At 46.8% G+C, this 25,910-nt stretch overlaps 1 protein-coding gene across 1 annotated transcript in view; it reads left to right on the forward strand.

Moving 5' to 3' along the window:
- The window catches only part of LOC143786213 (piwi-like protein 1), a 109,108-nt gene that overhangs the window by 47,302 nt on the left and 35,896 nt on the right, over positions 1-25,910 (forward strand). The window contains exons 5-11 of the mRNA XM_077275501.1: positions 15,953-16,073; positions 16,902-17,019; positions 17,724-17,838; positions 18,584-18,771; positions 18,867-18,939; positions 19,020-19,166; positions 24,877-24,942. Coding sequence (XP_077131616.1) covers positions 15,953-16,073; positions 16,902-17,019; positions 17,724-17,838; positions 18,584-18,771; positions 18,867-18,939; positions 19,020-19,166; positions 24,877-24,942 — 828 coding nt within the window. The remainder of the gene's footprint in view (positions 1-15,952; positions 16,074-16,901; positions 17,020-17,723; positions 17,839-18,583; positions 18,772-18,866; positions 18,940-19,019; positions 19,167-24,876; positions 24,943-25,910) is intronic.

Raw genomic sequence — 25,910 nt, forward strand, 5'->3', positions numbered from 1 at the left:
AGGAATCCCTTGATCCCACCTAACCAACTGGAGAAGAAAGATATATCTGCTCCAGCATACATGACACATCATCTTATTGTCCTAATTTGTTCAACTTCTTTTTGCAACCTTCAGGTCTTTCGGATCTACATTTCGCCATTCAGGTCTGGCTGTCTATATTTCGTCTCGTAAGTCTTTGGTCATACCGTCAATGAATGTATTTACCTATACTCTAACATAAAGTGGATTTATGGGGCTGTACTCCATGCCTTCCCATTTCAGCTGTAACCGTCCAAAGTATAGCTCTACACTCTCCTTTTGTCACATTTGTAGAAAATCTTAATTGTGTCCTAGCAAGTCACCTGCTTTTGTGCTCACTAACTACCTAGGCCTGCCTAGGTGCACTTATACGTCCAACATATGGTCATTATTTGTCTGTAGAATGAGAAAGGTTGGTTCTCAGGGTCAGCCAATTGCTTTTGCGTAGCTAGCTAGTCAGAGGGCCTCCAGGGATAATACTCCTGTATCTGTCTTACCCTACCTGATATGGTTGGTTCTCTGGTGGTGGGGAGTGACATGACATGCTGGTCTACAGCTCCTTCCCAAAAGGATTACTGTCAGCCTACTCCTAAAAGTTAATGTCCCCACTATCCACCAACCACATCCTGTGTCAGCTTCTTATATCACTACATGTGATCTTGTCTGGACAGGATTCAGTGTAATTCTTTTAGGTCGGGTTGCAGCACGGGTCATACAAGCGTTAGGGCCCAAGTCCTCAACTATATCCTGAAAGGCATCACAGCTATGATTAACGAATCTTTGTTCTCTGTAATATACCGTATATACTCGAGTATAAGCCGAGATTTTCAGCCCAAATTTTTGGGCTGAAAGTGCCCCTCTCGGCTTATACTCGAGTCATGATCGGTGGTGGGGTCGGCGGGTGAGCACTGTCATATACTTACCTGCTTCCGGCGTTCCTGTCGCTCCCCCTGCCCGTCCCACTGTCTCCGGGTGCCGCAGCCTCTTCCCCTGAGCGGTCACGTGGGACCGCTCATTAGAGAAATGAATAGGCTGCTCCACCTCCCATAGGGGCGGAGCCGCCTATTCATTTCTCTAATGAAGCGGTGCCGGTGACCGCTGATAGAGGAAGAGGCTGCGGCACCGAAGACCAGCTGTCCGGGGGAAGGAGCGGGATGCCGGGAGCAGGTAAGTGTCGCATATTCACCTGTCCTCGTTCCACACGTCGGGCGTCGCGCCATCTTCCCGGCGTCTCTCCTCACTGACTGTGCAGGCAGAGGGCGCAATGACGCATATAGTGTGCACGCCGCCCTCTGCCTGATCAGTCAGTGCGGAGAGACGCCGGGAAGATGGCGCCGAGGAGCTGCAAGCAAGACAGGTGAGTATGTGTGTTTTTTTTTTTTTTTTTTATTGCAGCAGCAGCACAGATTTATGTGGAGCATCTATGGGGCAATGGTGCTATGGCAGAGCCATGGGGCAACAGTGCAGAGCACTATATGGCACAGCTATGGGGCAACGGTGCAGAGCACTATATGGCAGAGCTATGGGGCAACGGTGCAGAGCACTATATGGGACAGCTATGGGGCAACGGTGCAGAGCACTATATGGCACAGCTATGGGGCAACAGTGCAGAGCATTATATGGCACAGCTATGGGGCAACGGTGCAGAGCACTATATGGCACAGCTATGGGGCAACGGTGCAGAGCACTATATGGCACAGCTATGGGGCAACGGTGCAGAGCACTATATGGCAGAGCTATGGGGCAACAGTGCAGAGCACTATATGGCACAGCTATGGGGCAACAGTGCAGAGCACTATATGGCACAGCTATGGGGCAACGGTGCAGAGCATTATATATATGGCACAGCTGTCTATGGGGCAACGGTGCAGAGCATTGTATATATGGCACAGCTTTATGTGGAGTATCTATGGGGCAACGGTGCAGAGCATTGTATATATGGCACAGCTTTATGTGGAGCATCTATGGGGCCATAATGAACGGTGCAGAGCATTATATATGGCACAGCTTTATGTGGAGCATCTATGGGGCCATAATGAATGGTATGGAGTATCTATTTCTAATTTTGAAATTCACCGGTACCTGCTGCATTTTTCACCCTAGGCTTATACTCGAGTCAATAAGTTTTCCCAGTTTTTTGTGGCAAAATTAGGGGGGTCGGCTTATACTCGGGTCGGCTTATACTCGAGTATATACGGTATATATATATTTGATCCATTCAACATTTTTATTAATCTGCACCTGTGGGATTATAGAAGCAATGTCGGCATAAATCTGGTTCTGGGCTTTAAACTGGTCAGGCACCCCCCTTGGCACTCCAATGGCATTAATATATATCAGTGGATCTTCTTCATAACTCATGTGGAGCTGATTGAGACTTCTCCTCTTTCTGGTAGGTTCGTCAGGTGTCTTTGGATCCCAAGGTAAAATCTTGAACTGCATGGCTAGTTTAACAAGGGTGCATTGGCCTATCCAGGCATTAGGCAACCTAGGACGGAGCTTGCCATTTCCACATAACCAATAAATATCGTACATATATTGTGTATAAGAGAAAAGGAGTAAAACGGAGAAAGCAAATACTGCAAATAATTTATTAAGTCATACAGAAGTTAATACATACAAGTATAATAGCACAGTGAAAAAGGGGATGGTAAGAATAGGGTGAGTCCCCACCGGTATAAGCCAGCACCCAAGTAAAGATATACCTAATCTACTAGTAGTATAGAGGCAGCCGCCCATGGGCATAAAGTGAGCCCTATGGAGACACAAAATCACGCCCCACACTAGAAATAATGGCAACCAGACAGGCGCTTACCGACAGGGTGCGGAGATGGAGTGTACCGGGTGGGATTCAGTCCAGCAGGACCCCCGACGCGCGTTTCGCTAGCGCGAATGCTTGAGCTTTATCCCCTTGACTGTGCTATTATACTTGTATGTATTAACTTCTGTATGACTTAATAAATTATTTGCAGTATTTGCTTTCTCCGTTTTACTCCTTTTCTCTTATGCTTCTTATGGAGTTGCTCTGTCCTTGGGACTCTGGGTTTTTCTGGCACGATTCTGTGCTCTAAATTTCCCAGATAACATGTTGCCTAGTTTTGTTCTAATATATTGTGTATGTTTGATTAGCAAGTCAGTATCTAGAGGACTGTTCTCTTTGCAGAAACCTATCTCGGAGATCTCTACTGGTGTACCTGTGGTGTCGTGGGAATTATAGCAGGTGTAATTGTCAGCTAATACGGTTACTTCTCCTGGGACCTTTAGTCTGGGTTCCTTATGAATTAGTGGGACGTAATCTGGGCAATCAGTGGGCTTCAAACCTTTCAACAGATTCATGACACAGGCAGTGGTGTTGTCATCAGGGAAAAGCAATGCATGTGTGTATAGGTGTGTATTCGCAGCAGCACAAGCAATACATCCTACAGAGATATTCTGGACTCTTACATTGTATCTCACCCATTCTAACCATAGGTTTTTCCTTGGGGCTGTTTGTGTTTCTATGGAGAAAACCTCTTGCCAACTGAGACCTGGAATGGGGATCACTTCATTAACTACATTTTGCAAACGCTCACCTGGGCCTGTTTTAGGTGTACTGGTAACAGGGGCCTTGGTTGGTCTAGAGCTAATATCCTGGAGCTGTATATGGCCTAAATACCCATAGGGTCCAGCACTAAATATATAATTATAATGCCTTCCCAGTACGAACGTCTGCAGATCAGCAGATTGGGGGCTTTCAAGATTTAGGAGGAGGGGGTGACAACTTTTACCCCATTTACAGCCTCTAGGTGGTTGCAGAAGGGCTGTTAGATGCATTCTCTCACAAAGACTCCTACCCGTCCCATCCTTGGGGAACATGGCTTCGCTAGGTTTATATCCCCAATCATCCCCTGTATTCCAGGCAGCATCTGTCCAATAATGGCAATTATTGTTGTATTGTCTGGTAACACACATATAAAACTGGATGATCCCCTCTACCACCCGTTCAGTCTCAAGGCCCTTGACTACATCACAGAAATCAAATCGCCAGATATTCACCAGGGCTGTCAGATTTACCCAGAGAATAGTGGGACCTTAGTATTTTCATTTACATTAGGGGCCGAAGAGGTAGGGGCGAGGATGGCCCCTAGTCCCAAGGTCAAAAACAACAGCAACATTTCCCTTCAGTCACTACTGTGACTAAACACTGGTTCGGTCTCTTTTACAATATGAGGCGTGGATCCAGGTGCTCTTTCCTTCAAGTTTTACTGCAGTGGGGGGTGACCAGGATCACCGTGTGGGGTCCTTCAAATCTTGTCTGGAGACAATCTCTGCGCACAAACATTTTCACATACACCAGGTCTCCTGGCACAAAGGGATGGTGTCCAAGAACCTTGTCTGGGTCTGGAAGAGAACTGAAGACAGTTAAATGCACTTTGGCAAGGTGTCCATGTAAGGCCTGCACATAGCTAGTCAAGTCCTGGTACTTGAGTTGCAACTGTTGTGGAAAGAAACATCCAAGATTGGGGCCCCTGCCAAACAGAATCTCATACGGTGACAGTCCTGTCTTCCTGTTTGGGGTATATCTTACTGAAAACAAAGCTAGAGGAAGGCATTCTGTCCATGGTTTACCAGTCTCTGTCATTGCCTTCTGGATTTTAAGCTTAAGAGTTCCATTTAGTCTCTCCACTTTTCCACTGTTCTGCGGATGGAGTATGCAATGCTTGACTTACCCCCAGTGCTGCCATTACCTCTGACATGATCTCTCCAGTAAAATGGGAACTCCGATCGCTTTCAATGACTTCAGGAACTCCATACCTGCATATGATCTCAGCCATCAGTTTCTTCGCCGTTGTCTTAGCCGTAGCTTTGGCAACTGGGTAGGCTTGTGGCCAACCTGAAAATAAATCAATGCAGACCAACACATACTCATACGTCCCTACCCTGGGTAACTGAATATAATCATTCTGCAGTCTCTGGAATTGGTTAAAGGGCTGGGGAGTGTGATTGGATTGGGTTTTCACTGTCCTACCCTGATTATGTGTGGCACATATCATGCAGCTCTGTACCTGCCCTTCTGCGCAGGTGGAAAACCCCGGGGGCAATTCATTGTTTCTGTAGGGTGTCACACATGGCCGTCTTCGAGTGGTGCACATTCCTGTGCAGAACCTGTGCCATCATTGGGTACAGTACCTGTGGTAGGCAGACCTTTTCACCCCTCCCCCATAGTCCAGTGACGGTATCAGAGCAAGCCCCTATCTTTTGCCACCTATTTTTCTCCTCCTTACTTGCCTGTTCTTGTAACCGGGCTAAGATGTCTTTCAACACAAGTGGAGATGGTGGGGTGTCCAGGTGATGTACTTGAGAGGCTACAGGAGTGCTTGCTGCTTTCTTTGCAGCCTGGTCTGCCAGTGCGTTACCCTTTGTCCGTCCATCAGTGCCTTTGGTATGTGCCTTTACCTTTATGATGCCTGCTTGGGTGGGAAACTGTAGTGCATTCATATGTTGCTGGACTGCCTCAGCATGTTTAAAGGGGTGGCCATTTGCTGTCAGGAAAGCTCTGGCTCTCCAGATAGGCCCATAATCGTGTGCAATGCCAAAAGCATACCTGGAATCAGTGTAGATATTTACAGTCTTACCTTCTGCTAGTTTGCACGCTTCTGTAAGCGCCTTGAGCTCTGCTTCTTGTGCAGACATATGAGCTGGCATTGACTCTGCCTTGATTACCTCATGTTCTGAGACCACAGCATATCTGGTACAGTAGCGTTCTTGGTCATCTTGGTGACGGGATCCATCTACAAAAAGCTCAAAATCAGCATTAGAATAGGCACACTAGAGACCAGCCGTTTCCTGAGACATTAATTCTAGACAATCATGTGGTTTGGAAACCTAATCTTGTTCCTCTGGATCCATTCTAGAAAGAAAAAGAGTGTCCTTGCTCATGTCACCTACTCCTCCCCCCTTTGGATCCAGGGGAACTAGGAGAAGAGTAGCGGGGTTCAGGACAGTGCACCTTTTCAAAGTAACATTAGTAGGCATGAGAATAGCACACCAAAGTCGCAGCTGTCCAGCCATGGACATGTGGCTAGGTTGTACCTGGTTAAGGATACTATATACATCGTGTGGGGTGTGGACCATCAGTGGGTAATACAACACAGTCCAAACACAGGAGGAACTTCCTCTTGCCACCGTATCCAGGCGGCCACTGTAATAAGCAACAGGTCTCTGTTTGTCTCCATAAAACTGAATCAGCACACCTGTAGCATGTCCTGCATAGGTGAGCTCTGTCTGCAAGGCAGTCTGCAATACTGTACGGCAGTGCTCGGGTGTCTTGTAATCATATACGGGGCCTGCAGTGTGTAACACTATATCACAGGGCAAATTCCCTCTTTGGGTGGACATAGCGTCTCCTGGATGCAAGGGGCCATAAACGACAAGGTAGGCCTGACACTCTTGGGCTATGGCTGGGCTTCCCTTTTCTAGCTATCTGTTGGGCCAAACAACCTCTATGTGACAGGGTAGAGTTAGCTGGGTTCACTATGGCTCCTACCTGGTGGGTAATTATGTCCCCATACCCTACTGAGAAAAGAACCTGGGATTCCTGAGGTGTGATGTAGTAGCGTGAATGACAGGGGAACCAAACTTCAGATTCCTGGAAAGTCTGGCCTTGTAAGTGTGAAGGTTTCACGGGAAGAGGAGATGTAGGGGCCTTTCCGGGCTGGGGGGTCTGCCATTTACACCGATTAAAACAAACTCTTAATCTGAAAATTGACATAACGAAGCTAGGGAGGGACCATATTATCCAACAGGGAGCCCCCCTGTTGATCTTCAATTTGCTATATATAAGCAGGTAAATCTTTTACCAATCTTTCAATTACTTACAAGTTTTTCTCTAAGACTAAGCACAGGTCTATTTCACTTCCAATTTCATACAGTACTTATTGCTTTAAACATAAATCTCTCAGCGTGTACTAAACCAAGGACAGAGAAAACTTAGAATGCAATACATGGCCCTCCTTCCCTCTAGCTCACAGCACCGAGGGGAGAAATTTCAAGCAGGTCGCGCAGGGATTCACTCACCCCCTCCCATCTAGTAACACGGAGATAAGAAAAATCACTGCATTCCACAGCGCACAAGGGAGAATACAAAAGCCCAGCTCTTTGCCCCCCTTTCTCTAAGTTCGTAGCACAGATGAGGAAAGAGGAGAAATCTCACAGCGGTCCGCTCCCTCCTCCCCTCTCCTACACAGCACTGATACAAGGCTCCGTATCTTCTACACAGTCACAAATTGCAGCAGTTTTCAGACTTAATTTCTACAAAACTTTCCTATGATCCTCCGTGGTCTGGGCGGAGCCCCAAGGACGGCCCGTACACGCACACGCGGCAGGTCTCCACCCAGGTTGGATTCTGCACAACACAAACGGGACACACCTACGCTTCTGGAGAACTCGTCCCGTCGCCATCACAGGGCGGTGGCTGGGACTGCATTTTCATCACCAGTGGCACGGCGGCCATTTTACAATCTGTGGGATCACAGTTCAAAGGCATTTTATAACCAAACACGGGTTCTACATTCTCTGATCCTCCCTCTCCATCAACCACTTTTTATCCTTTGTTCTTTAAGCCTCGCGCAACTCGCAGATAAGCTTCTTGACTGCCTCTTGCCCTCCCGTGACTCTACTATTGTCTTGACTTCAACAGCATCCTCATCTAACTTGTGGGGCACTGACTTCTGCTTTAAGATACGCAACATGACTCACAGAATACTATGGTTTTCTGCAGTAAACCACTAGCAGCGATATCAACACTGTGTTCTATATATATATATAGTACGGAGCCTCACGTTCGACGTACTAGGAAAAGAGCCTCACGCTTAATGTTTCCTGTCTGTCCCTAACCTGAACAACAGTGATTACAGACTATCCTGCCACGATATTCTAAACAGTCGGGAGGCGGTCTCCTAGTGAGAGCCCTCCACAAAAAATATAGGTGGTCCCCTCACGGAACGCCTTAGTTACCTGTCAGCACAGGTGGTCCCCTCTCGGAACGTCTTAGTTACCTGTTGTGTATCCGCTTTTTGGGCTCCCCTGGTGGTTGCTGGTGGTACTGGTGACTTGTTTGCACTTTGCTGCTTCTTTTCACCTGCTTCCATCAGCGTTTGGGAGTTTCCTATTTAGCCTTGCTCTCCAGTCATTTCCTTGCCGGTCATCATTGTAACCAGAGCCTTCGGTTGCATGTTCCTGCTACTAGTCTGCTGATCAGCTAAGTGGACTTTGTCCTTTTGTTTTGTACCTTTTGTCCAGTTTGCAGTTTTTGTAATTCTCTGTAGCTGGAAGCTCTTGCGGGCTGAAATTGCCACTCCTGTGTCATGAGTTGACACAGGAGTCTTAAAGTAATTTCAGGATGGTTTTTGAAAGGGTTTTCAGTTGACCGTGAAGTCCTCTTTTGTATCCTTCTGCTATGTAGTAAGTGGACCTCTCTTTGCTAAATCTACTTTCATACTGTGTATGTCTTTTCCTCTTAATTCACCGTTATTACATGTGGGGGGCTGCTATCATCTTTTGGGGTATTTCCCTAGAGGTAAGCCAGGTCTGTTTCTTCCTCTACCAGGCGTAGTTAGTCCTCCGGCTGGCGCGTGGCATATAGGAAGCCGTAGGTATGCTCCCTGGCTACTGTTAGTTGTGTGGTAGATTTAGCTCACGGTCAACTCGAGTTTCCATCACCCGAGAGCTCGTTCGTTATTTATATGTTTCTTACGTTCCCTTGCCATTGGGAACCATGACAGTTACCTACCTGGACAGGTGGTCCCCTCTCGGAACGCCTTAGTTACCTGTCAGCACAATATCACAGAGGCTGCGTCTCCTATCCCTTTCTCTAAGCTGCCCCACAATCTACAACTAGCTCAATTTATCACTCCACTTCACTACTAGACAATAGTCACGGGTAGGGTGGTTGAACGGAGTACAATGACCGGTGGAGGAGGTGTGGTGTACATGAGGACGCGCCGGATGCGACGTCTCTCAGTTGCTGGTTCAGAGCGTGGCACAGGATCGCATTCGATCTCACCACTCGACCGGTCACTCCCCAGACCCAAGGAGACCACAGACAAACCAATAACGGCTGAAACACTAGCAAGTGTGACACATACAGTGTATATGATCGCCACTTACCGTGTTCAGAGGGTGATCAGTCCTCGACGTCAGCCACTACGGGTATCATCCACAGACATCCAGGCATGGGTCCAGAGGGTCTCGGATCGCTGGCCACGCCCCACGTTGGTCGCGCCAAATTGTCAGGGTCGTAACGACAATATACCGTCATTCACCAGTCATTCCAAATTAAACTATAAGCATGTGGTACCGGGTAAGAATGAGTCAGACAGGTAGCTGGTTCAGTCTCAGTGCATGCTCATGTGACTATATGTGTCAGCCACAGTCATACCAACTGACCTTTATTTTCCAAATACACGGTACTAAAAAGGAATGCAATAGGCGGGGTGTTGTGAATTCGGTGTTTGTGGGCTCCCCCGGTGGTCTGTTGTGGTAGTGCCTCTTATGTGCCTTCCTCCATCTCTGATTACTTGTCGCCACCCTTTAGGGGAGTTTCCTATTTAAGGCTGCTTGGCTGTTAGTCATATGCCGGCCAACAATGTATCAGTAGCATTCTGTTGCATTCTCCTGCCTCAAGTTCCAGTTCAGCTAAGTTGAATTTCGTTTCTCGTTTATGCTATTTTTGTCCAGCTATCTGCAATGTGACTCTTCAGTGCTGGAAGCTCTTGTGGACGGAAATCACCACTCCAGTGGCATGAGTTGTCACTGGAGTTTAAAGTGATTTCTGGATGGTGTTTTTTGAGTAGTGTTTTTTTTAAGTTGACCGTGAAGTAACTCTTTCCTGTCCTTCTGCTATCTAGTAAGGGGACCTCACTGTGCTAAATCTGCTGTTCATCCTACGTATGTCATTTCCTCTGAACTCACCGTCAATATCTGTGGGGGGCTACTATCACCTTTTGGGGTTCATCACTGGAGGTAAGGCAGGCCTGTGTATTCCTCTTATAGGGGTAGTTAGATCTCCGGCTGGCGCGTGGTGTCTAGGGCATCGTAGGTACATCCCCTGGCTACTTCCAGTGTTGTGTCAGGTTCAGGTCACGGTCAACTTTAGTTTCCATCACCCGAGAGCTAGTCCGTTTGTTATTTTTTCCCCCTGCCATTGGGGTATCATAACAGATTGGCCGGCCGGTAAAAAATCTATGTGTAAAATATGCACTAAAGCAGGAAGGAGGAGAAAAGGTTTTTTTTTTTTTCTGTGTTTGAAAGTGCACCCTGGTTGCTCATTGTATTCCTTGCTTAAACTGCAGTCTTCAGCCTTTTTTTTTTCTCCTCTCCTCTTAACCTCTGAATGGCTTGGGTTACACCCATTTGAATCATGGATCCACAGAGTTTAGTTGCAGGTTTGAATAGCCTTGCGACAAAGGTACAGAACTTACAAGATTTTGTTATACGTGCTCCAATATCTGAACCGAAGATTCCTCTGCCTGAATACTTTACCGGAGACAGATCCCGGTTTTTGAGTTTCAGAGAAAATTGTAAATTGTTTTTGTCTCTGAGATCTCACTCTGCTGGTGATCATATACAACAAGTTAAAATTGTTATTTCTCTACTGCGCGGTGACCCACAAAGTTGGGCTTTTGCATTATCGCCAGGGGATCCTGCGTTGTTAAATGTAGATGCGTTTTTCCAGGCTTTGGGGTTGCTTTATGAAGAACCTAATTTGGAGAGTTTGGCTGAGAAAGCCTTGATGGCTCTTTCCCAAGGGCAAGATGAAGCTGAGATATACTGCCAGAAATTCCGTAAATGGTCGGTGCTTACTAGATGGAATGAGTGCGCTTTGGCAGCTAATTTCAGAGAGGGTCTCTCTGATGCCGTGAAGGATGTCATGGTGGGGTTCCCTGTGCCTACAGGTCTGAATGATGCCATGAAATTGGCTATCCAGATTGATCGGCGTTTACGGGAGCGCAAATCTGTGCACCATATGGCGGTGTCTTCTGAGGAAAAATCGGTGCACCATATGGCGGTGTCTTCTGAGGAAAAATCGGTGCACCATATGGCGGTATCTTCTGAGCAAAAACCTGTGCACCATATGGCGGTGTCTTCTGAGAAAAAACCTGTGCACCATTTGGCGGTGACCGCTGAAAAGGCACTAGAGCATATGCAATGCGATCGTGTTTTGTCTAGAGGCGAACGTCAGAATTACAGGCGCAAAAATGGGTTGTGCTTCTACTGTGGAGATCCAGCTCATGTTATATCAGCATGCTCTAAACGTATAAATAAGGTTGATAAAAAGGTTGATAAATCTTTTTCTACAGGTACCTTGCAGTCAAAATTTCTTTTGTCCGTGACATTGATTTGTACCTTATCATCTGTTACTGTGAATGCTTATGTGGATTCTGGCGCCGCTCTGAGTCTCATGGATTGGTCCTTTGCCAAGCGTTGTGGGTTTGATTTGGAGCCGTTGGAAGTTTCTATTCCCCTGAAGGGTATTGATTCTACACCTTTGGCTAGCAATAAACCACAATATTGGACACAAGTGACTATGCGTCTTACCCCAGACCATCAGGAGATTATTCGTTTCCTTGTGTTATACAACCTACATGATGTCTTAGTGCTTGGATTACCATGGTTACAGATTCATAATCCCGTCTTGGACTGGAAATCTATGTCTGTGTTGAGCTGGGGATGTCGGGGTATTCATGGGGATACACCTTTGGTTCCCATTTCTTCATCTACTCCCTCTGAGATCCCAGCATTTCTGTCAGATTTTCATGATGTCTTTCAAGAGCCTAAAATTGATTCTCTCCCTCCTCACAGAGAGTGTGACTGCGCTATTGAATTGATCCCCGGTAGTAAATTTCCTAAGGGTCGCTTGTTTAATTTGTCTGTACCTGAACATACTGCTATGCGGGAGTATATTAGAGAATCTTTGGAAAAGGGTCATATTCGCCCCTCGTTGTCTCCACTAGGGGCAGGATTTTTCTTTGTAGGTAAAAAGGATGGTTCATTGAGACCTTGTATCGACTATCGACTTTTGAATAAGATTACAGTTAAATACCAGTACCCGTTACCTTTACTGACTGATCTGTTTGCTCGCATAAAGGGGGCTAAGTGGTTCACTAAGATCGATCTACGTGGTGCGTATAATTTGGTGCGGATTAAGCAGGGGGATGAGTGGAAGACCGCATTTAATACGCCTGAAGGCCATTTCGAGTATTTGGTAATGCCTTTCGGTCTCGCGAATGCTCCTTCCGTTTTTCAGTCCTTTATGCACGATATTTTCCGTGAATATCTGGATAAGTTTATGATTGTGTATTTGGATGATATTCTTGTTTTTTCGGAGGACTGGGAATCTCATGTTCAACAAGTCAGGAGAGTTTTTCAGGTTTTGCGAGCTAATTCTCTTTTTGTAAAGGGCTCAAAGTGTAGTTTTGGAGTTCAGAGAATTTCCTTTCTGGGATATATTTTTTCCCCTTCATCTATGGAGATGGACCCTGTCAAGGTTCAGGCTATTTGTGATTGGATACAACCTACTTCTTTGAAGAGTCTGCAGAAGTTCTTGGGTTTTGCTAATTTCTATCGCCGATTTATAGCGGGTTTTTCTGCCATTGCTAAACCTTTGACTGACTTGACCAAAAAGGGTGCTGATGTTGCTAATTGGTCCTCTGCGGCTGTGGAGGCCTTTCAGGAGCTTAAGCGCCGCTTTTCTTCCGCTCCTGTGTTGCGCCAGCCTGATGTGTTGCTTCCGTTCCAGGTTGAAGTAGATGCTTCGGAGATCGGAGCAGGTGCAGTTTTGTCGCAGAAAGATCCTGACTGCTCAGTGATGAGACCATGTGCGTTTTTCTCCCGAAAGTTTTCGCCCGCTGAGCGAAATTATGATGTGGGAAATCGGGAACTTCTGGCCATGAAGTGGGCGTTTGAGGAGTGGCGTCATTGGCTTGAGGGTGCTAGACACCAGGTGGTGGTCCTCACTGACCACAAGAATCTAATTTATCTTGAGTCGGCCAGGCGTCTGAATCCTAGACAGGCGCGCTGGTCGTTGTTTTTCTCCCGATTTAACTTTGTGGTATCATATCTGCCTGGGTCTAAGAATGTGAAGGCGGATGCCCTCTCTAGGAGTTTTGAGCCTGACTCGCCGGGTGATTCCGAAACTACCGGCATCCTGAAGGATGGGGTGATATTGTCAGCTGTCTCCCCAGACCTGCGGCGTTCTTTGCAGGAGTTTCAGGTGGATAGGCCTGATCGCTGTCCGCCTGGTAGACTGTTTGTCCCTGATGATTGGACCAGTAGAGTTATCTCGGAGGTTCATTCTTCCGCGTTGACAGGTCATCCTGGAATTTTTGGCACCAGGGATTTGGTGTCTAGGTCCTTCTGGTGGCCTTCTTTGTCTCGAGATGTGCGCATGTTTGTGCAGTCTTGTGATGTTTGTGCTCGGGCCAAGCCCTGCTGTTCTAGGGCTAGTGGGTTGTTGTTGCCCTTGCCTATTCCTAAGAGGCCTTGGACGCACATCTCTATGGACTTTATTTCTGACCTTCCGGTTTCTCGTAGGATGTCTGTCATCTGGGTGATTTGTGACCGTTTTTCCAAAATGGTTCATTTGGTACCTTTGCCCAAATTGCCCTCCTCCTCTGAGTTGGTTCCTCTATTTTTTCAGAATGTGGTGCGTTTGCATGGTATTCCTGAGAATATAGTGTCTGACAGGGGTACTCAGTTTGTGTCTAGATTTTGGCGGACGTTCTGTGCCAGGATGGGCATCGACTTGTCTTTTTCGTCTGCATTCCATCCTCAGACTAATGGCCAGACTGAGCGTACTAATCAGACCTTGGAGACTTACTTGAGGTGTTTTGTGTCCGCTGATCAGGATGATTGGCTTGACTTTTTGCCATTGGCAGAGTTTGCCCTTAACAATCGGGCCAGTTCTGCCACTTTGGTTTCTCCATTTTTTTGTAATTCAGGGTTTCACCCTCGGTTTTCGTCCGGTCAATTGGAGTCTTCGGATTGTCCTGGAGTGGATGCTGTGGTTGATAGGATGCATCGGATTTGGGGACAGGTTGTGGACAATCTGAAGTTGTCCCAGGAGAAGACTCAACAGTTCACTAATCGTCATCGGCGTATTGGTCCTCGTCTCTGTGTTGGGGACCTGGTGTGGCTGTCTTCTCGATTTATTCCTATGAAGGTCTCGTCTCCTAAGTTTAAGCCTCGGTTTATCGGCCCTTATAGGATTCTGGAGGTTCTTAATCCTGTGTCCTTTCGTTTGGACCTCCCAGCATCTTTTACTATCCATAATGTTTTCCATCGGTCATTATTGCGGAGGTATGAGGTACCGGTTGTTCCTTCTGCTGATCCACCTGCTCCTGTGTTGGTTGAGGGTGAATTGGAGTATGTGGTGGAAAAGATCTTGGACTCCCGTGTTTCCAGACGGAAACTTCAGTATCTGGTTAAGTGGAAAGGTTATGGCCAGGAGGATAATTCTTGGGTGACAGCATCCGATGTTCATGCTCCCGATTTGGTTCGTGCATTTCATAGTGCTCATCCAGATCGCCCTGGTGGTTCTGGTGAGGGTTCGGTGCCCCCTCCTTAAGGGGGGGGTACTGTTGTGAATTCGGTGTTTGTGGGCTCCCCCGGTGGTCTGTTGTGGTAGTGCCTCTTATGTGCCTTCCTCCATCTCTGATTACTTGTCGCCACCCTTTAGGGGAGTTTCCTATTTAAGGCTGCTTGGCTGTTAGTCATATGCCGGCCAACAATGTATCAGTAGCATTCTGTTGCATTCTCCTGCCTCAAGTTCCAGTTCAGCTAAGTTGAATTTCGTTTCTTGTTTATGCTATTTTTGTCCAGCTATCTGCAATGTGACTCTTCAGTGCTGGAAGCTCTTGTGGACGGAAATCACCACTCCAGTGGCATGAGTTGTCACTGGAGTTTAAAGTGATTTCTGGATGGTGTTTTTTGAGTAGTGTTTTTTTAAGTTGACCGTGAAGTAACTCTTTCCTGTCCTTCTGCTATCTAGTAAGCGGACCTCACTGTGCTAAATCTGCTGTTCATCCTACGTATGTCATTTCCTCTGAACTCACCGTCAATATCTGTGGGGGGCTACTATCACCTTTTGGGGTTCATCACTGGAGGTAAGGCAGGCCTGTGTATTCCTCTTATAGGGGTAGTTAGATCTCCGGCTGGCGCGTGGTGTCTAGGGCATCGTAGGTACATCCCCTGGCTACTTCCAGTGTTGTGTCAGGTTCAGGTCACGGTCAACTTTAGTTTCCATCACCCGAGAGCTAGTCCGTTTGTTATTTTTTCCCCCTGCCATTGGGGTATCATAACAGCGGGGTTTAAGCAGTATACGTCTAGTGCTCAGTCCTTCTGATTCGTCGGACGTCTCCTGGTGGATTCCTCCTCTTGTTTCGATTTCAGAAGAAATGAAACTTTAACCTTTCAGATTCTAAACTGAAGTGAAGAATGAACACTGGCAGCCATCTTTAATACAGTTACATTTGCATTAGCAAGGGAAAACTTATTGTTTCACAGTATAAAATATATAAAAGTACAAAAGGTATATAAGAAAATATATTTTCACCTTGACAAGGGCACCTGCTGACCTCCCATTCCCACCCCTCCTCCCCCTGTCTCCACAGAAGGCTCAGAAATATTTTCCGGTAAACGCCCAAAATCATCTTCTCTTTGATTCGGCTCAAATATCCCCACTACATCTTGCAAGGAGCTGTGCTGTCCTGGCTGGGTGCACAGTTGCAACAGGAGCTGAAAATGAAGCGATAGAGCGAGTTTTTTAATTTTTTTTTTTTTTTTTTAAAGAATTTTGCTTATGGGTGATCTCCTTTTATTATTTGCTGGTAACTTGGACAAAGCTCTGATAACTGAGACGTTCATCATCCTGCTGTTTATTTTGCATCGCCCTCAGCAATACAATGAACAAGTGGAGGACATGAGCCAGCCGCTAATCGTGAACATCCCCCGGAGGCCCAAGCCGGGAGCCGAAAACGGAGCCATCGTACTGGTGCCAGAGTTATGTAACCTAACAGGTGAGCGCAGTCCCCGGCGGGTTACTAGCAGAGCTCGCTGACTACGCCACAGTTATCTCTGTGATTGTAAATGGTGGCTAAATAGCTATAGGGCTGGATTTGTGTCCAACATTCTTGGTCCAAGTGCTGACTGTTCTGTCTGCACTGGCCGTGGGCTTCCGGTCTTGGCCTCAGCTGAACGTAGACACATATAAGGTCTGGACATCGCAGGGTGTGCACCGACCAATAGTGTCATAGGTGTGAGAACAGCCTAAAGTAAAGCTCAAGAAGGTGATGGGAACGGTCGCAAATGCAATATTAATGCCTTCCCACAAATAGACGTCCTGGGAAGGGTCTTCACATGAGGAGGCAATGAGGAGCTGTGCTAGATTATATAGCCAGCATCTGTCTCTGACAGTCGTGGCCGTCCTGTTTGAGTTCCTGTTGTTGCTGTTAACCATTTAAATGCTGCTGTCAATCTCCGATAGCAGCATTAAACGGTGCGCATGCTCGTCCTCGATCCCTTTAGGTTCCTGCCGTGGAATTTTCACAATATGCTGCAGTACTGTGGTGTAGCACAAATGATTGGATGTTGAAGTCCCCGAATAAACTTCAAAATAATGTAGAAAATTAAAGGAAATAATAGAAATATATAAAGAATAAAAAATATTTTACCGTTTAAAAAAAAAAAAAAATTGATCTGCCCTGTCTGCTGTATGGCTGGTGTCTTGCAGATCGCTAGGGATCCCCTTCTGAAATGCGCCGGTCCCAGTAATGCCCCCCATGGCTCCTCACCAGGAGGCAGCTGCTCGTATTCTCATCTCTTACCGTTTCATCTTTATAACACAGGTCTGACCGACAGAATGAGAAACGACTTCAACGTCATGAAAGACCTGGCCGTTCACACTCGCTTACCACCAGACCAGAGGGAGCGACAAGTTGGGAAGTTCCTGAATTACATACACAAGTAAGTAGCCACGGTGGCTGGTAAGGGCCGTCTGCCTCTGACATGGGCCTTCTTTTGGGCAAGGTGAGTTTGGTTAGAAGCCATGTCTTGAGTTTGCTGTGATTTCAAAACTGGTTCCCCATCGAGGCTGTGAGTGCCTCAGTCATACCGAACAGTACGGAGGCTCCTGATAGCGGCCTCAGCTGTCAGTATGATTGGCGCATGACCGAACAGCTCACATAAGCTGGAATTTCTGAGATGTTGACCCTTCAGCCTGATTACAGCAGTAGATCGGAGACATTCCTCTATTGCTTTGCTCGCTACTTGACTACAAACACGAGGGATACCTTGCGTGATGAGATAAAAATAAGACCGCATAACAAGAGATGTCTGACCTCAGTTTGATGCTTACGTAACCCAATACACGTTTCGCCGTTGCTTCTTCCGGGGAACCACACCTCCAGAAGAAGCAGCGGCGAAACACATTCTGAGATGGTAAAGCCGTATACTGAGGTAAGGCAGCTCTTGTGGTCCCTATAGCTGCTGGATAGTCTCATCTGGATCCAATAGACGTAATGGCCACTTCTCCATTCCTGACAGTGGGGTCCTGTTCTAAAGATAGACACAGTGCCAATAGAGCACCAGCAAGACATTTATTGGGCTCCTTCCTTTCACCACCCAGTAGTGATGAATCCGGGGATTGTATATTTTTCTCCTGTCTTTAGGGACGAGAGCGTTCAGAAAGAGCTACGTGACTGGGGGCTGAATTTCGATACCGAACTCCTACAGTTCGAAGGGAGAATCGCACCTCCGGAAAAAATCCTGCAAAAAGACAGATCTGTGAGTATTTAGGTTGAGAGTGAACGCACCACAACACCTTCACATTCCCCCTAAACTATTTATTTATTTACCATATATTTTTTTTATTTTATTTTCATTTTCATAGGAGGGCTTGTATTTTGCAGGATGAGATGTAGTTTTGAAGGATAAAAATTAAATTACACTGAACGTGAATACAAGGAAAAAGGGTATAATTTCTACAGTGTCCGCAGTGTTATACAATGGCCTGGAAACAATTCTGCAGGTCCGTTCTTGTAAGGAAAATATAACACTAAGTGGTTTGGGGTTTGTTTGTTTTTTTAGACTTTTTCACCTTTTCTATTTTGTCTTTTATATTGATCCGAGTGATGACTTGATTTTTTTTTTTGCCCAATTAGCTGTGATATAAAATGCACGTTACATTTCAGGAGGCCTTTGTTTGAAATATTCAGTAGTTTTTTTGGGGGGTTTGGATAATATTCCAGGGCCCAATAGTGCTTTGTGGGGTCTTCTTGAGCTGCAGCCTGGATTCTTTCCTTCTTTTGACTCATTTTGCTCCTCTTTCAGAGGCTGTTTGGGAGTCCGACACAGACTGCCCCTGGCCATGCCTTCCCCACCAGCTTTCTTGTCTCAAAGCCAGGTTGACTCTTGGTTGCCCACTACTTTGCACAGACCTGGCATGTAACTCAGGCTGCTGAGAATCCGGGTGACAACATCCCGGAGATCCTGCACTGAGATGTAATTTGTGATTTCGGATTATTTGCAGGCAGAATATAATCCACAGTTTGCTGACTGGTCGCGAGAGTTGAGGGGTGCCGTCCTGATCAGCCCCCGAGATCTGAATAATTGGCTGCTCTTTTACACCCGGAGAAATTACGATGCGGCGAACGCTCTTCTGCAGAACTTGTTCAAGATCACACAGCAAATGCGCATCAAGATGAACCGGGCGGTTCTGTGAGGCTCGGGGGGGCTCTGCCGGGGGGGGGCTCAGCCGAGGGGCTCGCACAGTGCGGGTCTTACACCATACGTTTTGTTTGTCTTTTCTAAAGGGTTGAAGTCGAGGACACGGTGGGAGGATATTTACAGGCCTTCCAGCAGAACATTACAGACCACACCGAGATGGTGGGTAGCTATTGGACTGGGTGGAAACGTGACCAGCAAGAATGTCTGAAATGTCGCCATGATCTGTCTCTGCTCTCCAGGTGGTCTGTATCCTGTCCAGCATTAATAAGATGAAGTACGACGCCATCAAGAAGCACCTGTGCGTGGACTTCCCCATCCCCAGCCAGTGCGTCGTTGCCAGGACCTTGAGCAAACCCCAGACTGTCCTCTCCGTCTGCACCAAAATCGCCTGTTGTGAATTTGGATTCTGGGCTCCCCCGGTGGCTACTGGTGGAATTGAACTTGTGTCATCATCTGCTCTGTTCACCTGTTCCCATCATGATGTGGGAGTCGCTATATAACCATGCTTCTCTGTTAGTCTGATGCCGGTCAACAATGTTATCAGAAGCCTTCTGTGCATGTTCCTGCTCCTAGACAACTCCTAGATAAGTTGGACTTTCGTCCATGTTTGTTTTTGTATTTTTGGTTCCAGTTCACAGCTGTAGTTTCGTTACTGTGTCTGGAAAGCTCTTGTGATACAGAAATTGCCACTCTGGTGTTATGAGTTAATGCCAGAGTCTTAAAGGAATTTCTGGATGGTATTTTGATAGGGTTTTTCAGCTGACCATGAAAGTGTCCCTTCTGTCCTTCAACTATCTAGTAAGCGGACCTCAAATTTGCTAAACCTATTTTCATGCTACGTTTGTTGTTTCATCTTGATTCACCGCCAATATATGTGGGGGTCTTCTGTCTGCCTGTCGGGGAATTTCTCTAGAGGTGAGCAAGGACTGTATTTTCCTCTGCTTAGACTATTTAGTTCTCCGGCTGGCGCTGGGCATCTAGCGATCAACGTAGGCATGCTACCTGGCCACTTCTAGTTGTGTGATAGGTTTAGTTCATGGTCAGTTTAGTTCCCATCATCCAAGAGCTAGTTCTGATATATGCTGGGCTATGTCTCTTGCCATTGAGACCATGACAGTTTGACCGGCCCACTAAAGGGTTAAATCCTTGGCTGAGAAAGGAGAGAAAAGAGAAGCTGCTGAAATTTTTTTTTTTTTTTTTTTTCCTCTAGCTCTGAGTGTGCTCATAATTGAACCACCTGCCAGTCTGTCTATACTACAGCTTTCCTTTCTTTCTCTCCTTCTAAACCTTGAATGGCTCTGTGTTCATTTGTGTAAAATGGATCTTCAGGGTGTAGCTGCAGGTTTGAGTAATCTCGCCACGAAGGTACAAAATTTGCAAGATTTTGTTATTCATGCACCTATGTCTGAGCCGAGAGTTCCTTTGCCGGAATTTTTCTCGGGAAATAGATCTGGTTTTCAGAATTTTAGAAATAATTGCAAATTGTTTTTGTCCCTGAAGTCTCGCTCTGCCGGAGACCCTGCTCAGCAGGTCAGGATTGTTATTTCCTTGCTCCGGGGCGACCCTCAAGATTGGGCTTTTTCATTGAAGCCAGGGGATCCTGCGTTGCTCAATGTGGATGCGTTTTTTCTGGCCTTGGGGTTGCTTTATGAGGAACCTCATTTGGAGCTTCAGGCAGAAAAAACTTTGATGTCCCTGTTTCAGGGGCAAGATGAAGCAGAAATATACTGCCAAAGATTCCGTAAATGGTCTGTGCTTACTCAGTGGAATGAGTGCGCCCTGGCGGCGACTTTCAGAGAGGGCCTCTCTGATGCCATTAAGGATGTTATGGTGGGGTTCCCTGTGCCTGCGGGTCTGAATGAGTCCATGACAATGGCTATTCAGATCGATAGGCGTCTACGGGAGCGCAAACCTGTGCACCATTTGGCGGTGTCCACTGAGAAGACGTCAGAAAGTATGCAGTGTGATAGAATTCTGTCCAGAAGCGAGCGGCAGAATTTTAGACGGAAAAATGGGTTGTGTTTCTATTGTGGTGATTCTACTCATGTTATATCAGCATGCTCTAAGCGCACTAAGAAGCTTGACAAGTCTGTTTCCATTGGCACTTTACAGTCTAAGTTCATTCTATCTGTGACCCTGATTTGCTCTTTGTCATCCATGACAGCGGACGCCTATGTCGACTCTGGCGCCGCTTTGAGTCTTATGGATTGGTCCTTTGCCAAACGCTGTGGGTATGATTTAGAGCCTTTGGAAACTCCTATTCCTCTGAAGGGGATTGACTCCACCCCATTGGCTAGTAATAAACCACAATACTGGACACAAGTAACTATGCGGATTAATCCGGATCATCAGGAGATTATTCGCTTTCTGGTGCTGTATAATCTACATGATGTTTTGGTGCTGGGATTGCCATGGCTGCAATCTCATAACCCAGTCCTCGACTGGAGAGCTATGTCTGTAAAAAGCTGGGGATGTAAGGGGACTCATGGGGACGCACCTTTGGTTTCCATTTCATCATCTATTCCCTCTGAAATTCCTGAGTTCTTGTCTGACTATCCTGACGTCTTTGAAGAACCCAAGCTGGGTTCATTACCTCCGCACCGCGAGTGCGATTGTGCTATAGATTTAATCCCGGGTAGTAAATACCCTAAGGGTCGGTTATTTAATCTGTCTGTGCCTGAACATGCTGCTATGCGAGAATATATAAAGGAGTCCTTGGAAAAGGGACATATTCGTCCGTCGTCATCTCCCTTGGGAGCCGGGTTTTTCTTTGTGTCTAAAAAAGATGGTTCTTTGAGGCCATGTATTGATTATCGGCTTTTGAATAAAATCACGGTCAAATATCAATACCCGTTGCCGCTGCTGACTGATTTGTTTGCTCGCATAAAGGGGGCCAAGTGGTTCTCTAAGATTGATCTCCGTGGGGCGTATAATTTGGTGCGAATTAAGCAGGGGGATGAGTGGAAAACCGCATTTAATACGCCCGAGGGCCACTTTGAGTATTTGGTGATGCCTTTTGGTCTTTCTAATGCCCCTTCAGTCTTCCAATCCTTTATGCATGACATTTTCCGCAATTATTTGGATAAATTTATGATTGTGTATCTGGATGATATTCTGATTTTTTCGGATGACTGGGACTCTCATGTCCAGCAGGTCAGGAGGGTTTTTCAGGTTTTGCGGTCTAATTCTTTGTGTGTGAAGGGTTCTAAGTGCCTTTTTGGGGTTCAAAAGATTTCCTTCTTGGGATATATTTTTTCCCCCTCTTCCATTGAGATGGATCCTGTCAAGGTTCAGGCTATTTGTGATTGGACGCAGCCCTCTTCTCTTAAGAGTCTTCAGAAATTTTTGGGCTTTGCTAACTTTTATCGCCGATTTATTGCTGGTTTTTCGGATGTTGTTAAGCCATTGACCGATTTGACTAAGAAGGGTGCTGATGTTGCTGATTGGTCCCCTGATGCTGTGGAGGCCTTTCAGGAGCTTAAGCGCCGTTTTTCTTCTGCCCCTGTGTTGCGTCAGCCTGATGTTGCTCTGCCTTTTCAGGTTGAGGTTGACGCTTCTGAGATCGGAGCTGGGGCAGTGTTGTCGCAGAAAAGTTCCGACTGCTCCGTGATGAGGCCTTGTGCTTTTTTCTCCCGTAAATTTTCGCCCGCTGAGCGGAATTATGATGTTGGTAATCGGGAGCTTTTGGCCATGAAGTGGGCTTTTGAAGAGTGGCGCCACTGGCTTGAGGGGGCTAGACATCAAGTGGTGGTATTGACTGACCACAAAAATCTAATTTATCTTGAATCCGCCAGGCGCCTGAATCCTAGACAGGCGCACTGGTCGTTGTTTTTCTCTCGGTTTGATTTTGTGGTGTCATACCTACCGGGCTCTAAGAATGTTAAAGCGGATGCCCTTTCTAGGAGTTTTGAGCCTGACTCGCCTGGTGACTCTGAGCCCACAGGTATCCTTAAAGATGGAGTGATTTTGTCAGCCGTTTCTCCAGACCTGCGGCGGGCCTTGCAGGAGTTTCAGGCGGATAGACCGGATCGTTGCCCACCTGGTAGACTGTTTGTTCCTGATGATTGGACCAGCAGAGTCATCTCTGAGGTTCATTCTTCTGCGTTGGCAGGTCATCCTGGAATCTTTGGTACCAGGGATTTGGTGGCAAGGTCCTTCTGGTGGCCTTCCCTGTCACGAGATGTGCGAGGCTTTGTGCAGTCTTGTGACGTTTGTGCTCGGGCCAAGCCTTGTTGTTCTCGGGCTAGTGGTTTGTTATTGCCCTTGCCTATTCCTAAGAGGCCTTGGACGCACATCTCGATGGATTTTATCTCGGATCTGCCTGTTTCTCAGAAGATGTCTGTCATCTGGGTAGTGTGTGACCGTTTCTCTAAGATGGTCCATTTGGTTCCCTTGCCCAAGTTGCCTTCTTCTTCCGAGTTGGTTCCTCTGTTTTTTCAAAATGTTGTTCGTTTACATGGTATTCCTGAGAATATCGTTTCTGACAGAGGAACCCAATTTGTGTCTAGATTTTGGCGGGCATTCTGTGCTAGGATGGGCATAGATTTGTCTTTTTCGTCTGCTTTCCATCCTCAGACTAATGGCCAGACCGAGCGGACTAATCAGACCCTGGAGACATATCTGAGATGTTTTGTGTCTGCGGATCAGGATGATTGGGTTGCTTTTTTGCCTTTGGCGGAGTTCGCCCTCAATAATCGGGCCAGCTCTGCCACTTTGGTGTCCCCGTTTTTCTGCAATTCGGGGTTTCATCCGCGATTTTCCTCCGGTCAGGTGGAATCTTCGGATTGTCCTGGTGTGGATGCTGTGGTGGAGAGATTGCATCAGATTTGGGGGCAGGTGATGGACAATTTGAAGTTGTCCCAGGAGAAGACTCAGCTTTTTGCCAACCGCCGTCGTCGTGTTGGTCCTCGGCTTGGTGTTGGGGATTTGGTGTGGTTGTCTTCTCGTTTTGTCCCTATGAGGGTCTCTTCTCCTAAGTTTAAGCCTCGGTTTATCGGCCCGTACAAGATATTGGAGATTCTTAACCCTGTGTCCTTCCGTTTGGACCTCCCTGCATCTTTTTCTATTCATAATGTTTTTCATCGGTCATTATTGCGCAGGTATGAGGTACCTATTGTGCCTTCCGTTGAGCCTCCTGCTCCGGTGTTGGTTGAGGGTGAGTTGGAGTACGTTGTGGAAAAAATCTTGGACTCCCGTGTTTCCAGACGGAGACTCCAGTATCTGGTCAAGTGGAAGGGATACGGCCAGGAGGATAATTCTTGGGTGACTGCCTCTGATGTTCATGCCTCTGATCTTGTTCGTGCCTTTCATAGGGCTCATCCTGATCGCCCTGGTGGGTCTGGTGAGGGTTCGGTGCCCCCTCCTTGAGGGGGGGGTACTGTTGTGAATTTGGATTCTGGGCTCCCCCGGTGGCTACTGGTGGAATTGAACTTGTGTCATCATCTGCTCTGTTCACCTGTTCCCATCATGATGTGGGAGTCGCTATATAACCATGCTTCTCTGTTAGTCTGATGCCGGTCAACAATGTTATCAGAAGCCTTCTGTGCATGTTCCTGCTCCTAGACAACTCCTAGATAAGTTGGACTTTCGTCCATGTTTGTTTTTGTATTTTTGGTTCCAGTTCACAGCTGTAGTTTCGTTACTGTGTCTGGAAAGCTCTTGTGATACAGAAATTGCCACTCTGGTGTTATGAGTTAATGCCAGAGTCTTAAAGGAATTTCTGGATGGTATTTTGATAGGGTTTTTCAGCTGACCATGAAAGTGTCCCTTCTGTCCTTCAACTATCTAGTAAGCGGACCTCAAATTTGCTAAACCTATTTTCATGCTACGTTTGTTGTTTCATCTTGATTCACCGCCAATATATGTGGGGGTCTTCTGTCTGCCTGTCGGGGAATTTCTCTAGAGGTGAGCAAGGACTGTATTTTCCTCTGCTTAGACTATTTAGTTCTCCGGCTGGCGCTGGGCATCTAGCGATCAACATAGGCATGCTACCTGGCCACTTCTAGTTGTGTGATAGGTTTAGTTCATGGTCAGTTTAGTTCCCATCATCCAAGAGCTAGTTCTGATATATGCTGGGCTATGTCTCTTGCCATTGAGACCATGACAATCGCCTTACAGATGAACTGCAAGTTAGGAGGAGAGCTGTGGACAGTGGAGATGCCGGTACGTGTGTCCTTACACCTATACATGGCGAGAGGCTCGTCTCTCCCCCATGTGGCGAGGAGCAGTGAAACTTGACCCCTCCATGTGGCAATACCCATAATCCATGCACAGTAAAATCCAGTTGTCACCTATCCCTTCTCCGTGGTGTTGTTGAGGGAGGATCTGGAGTGACCCTTCATGGTTGACTCAGTGATTTTCAAATTGATCCACAGGGTGTTGCCGGCAACTGAGAATGACCAGATGGAGACATGTCTCTGTTTGGGGGGATCAATGTCAAATCCCAAGTTATGCTTCAACCAATCAACATAAGAACACGCTCACAGTTTTCTTAACCTATAACGCTTCTTTCACACTAGCGTCGGTACTGGTCTGTCGCTAAGCGTCGGCGCGACGTACCGACGCACATTGTGAAAATTTGTCACGACGTGGGCAGCGGATGCAGTTTTTCAACGCATCCGCTGCCTATTCTAAAGTCTGGGGAGGAGGGGGCGGAGTTCCGGCTGCGCATGCGCGGTAGGAAATGGCGGATCCGACGTAAGAAAAAATGTTACATTGAACATTTTTTTCGTGCCGACGATCCGCCAAAACACGACGCATCCAGTGTGCGACGGATGGCCAGCCGTCGGCAATACAAGTCTATGGGCAAAAAATGCATCCTGCGGGCACATTTGCAGGATCCGTTTTTTCCCCAAAACGACGCATTGCGAAGGACGTCACACAACGCAAGCGTGAAAGTAGCCTAAGAATGCAGGAACAGCCTGTACGTCAAGGTCTCGTAGAAGAATACACCTTCACTCTCGTGCTCTTGTTCAAACTAGAACAATCAAGGTCTCATAACAACTATGAACTTTAGCCTAGTAACAGAATTTATCTCAAAACAGCAAAATGGAGTCGAAAAGCACAAAATGAAGCCTGCTTTAATTTTGATCTTGGTTTAACCCTTCACATTCCCCCCCCCCCCCTAGATA

This window comes from Ranitomeya variabilis, chromosome 7, assembly GCF_051348905.1.
Source record: "Ranitomeya variabilis isolate aRanVar5 chromosome 7, aRanVar5.hap1, whole genome shotgun sequence".
In the NCBI taxonomy this organism is placed as follows: Eukaryota; Metazoa; Chordata; class Amphibia; order Anura; family Dendrobatidae; genus Ranitomeya; species Ranitomeya variabilis.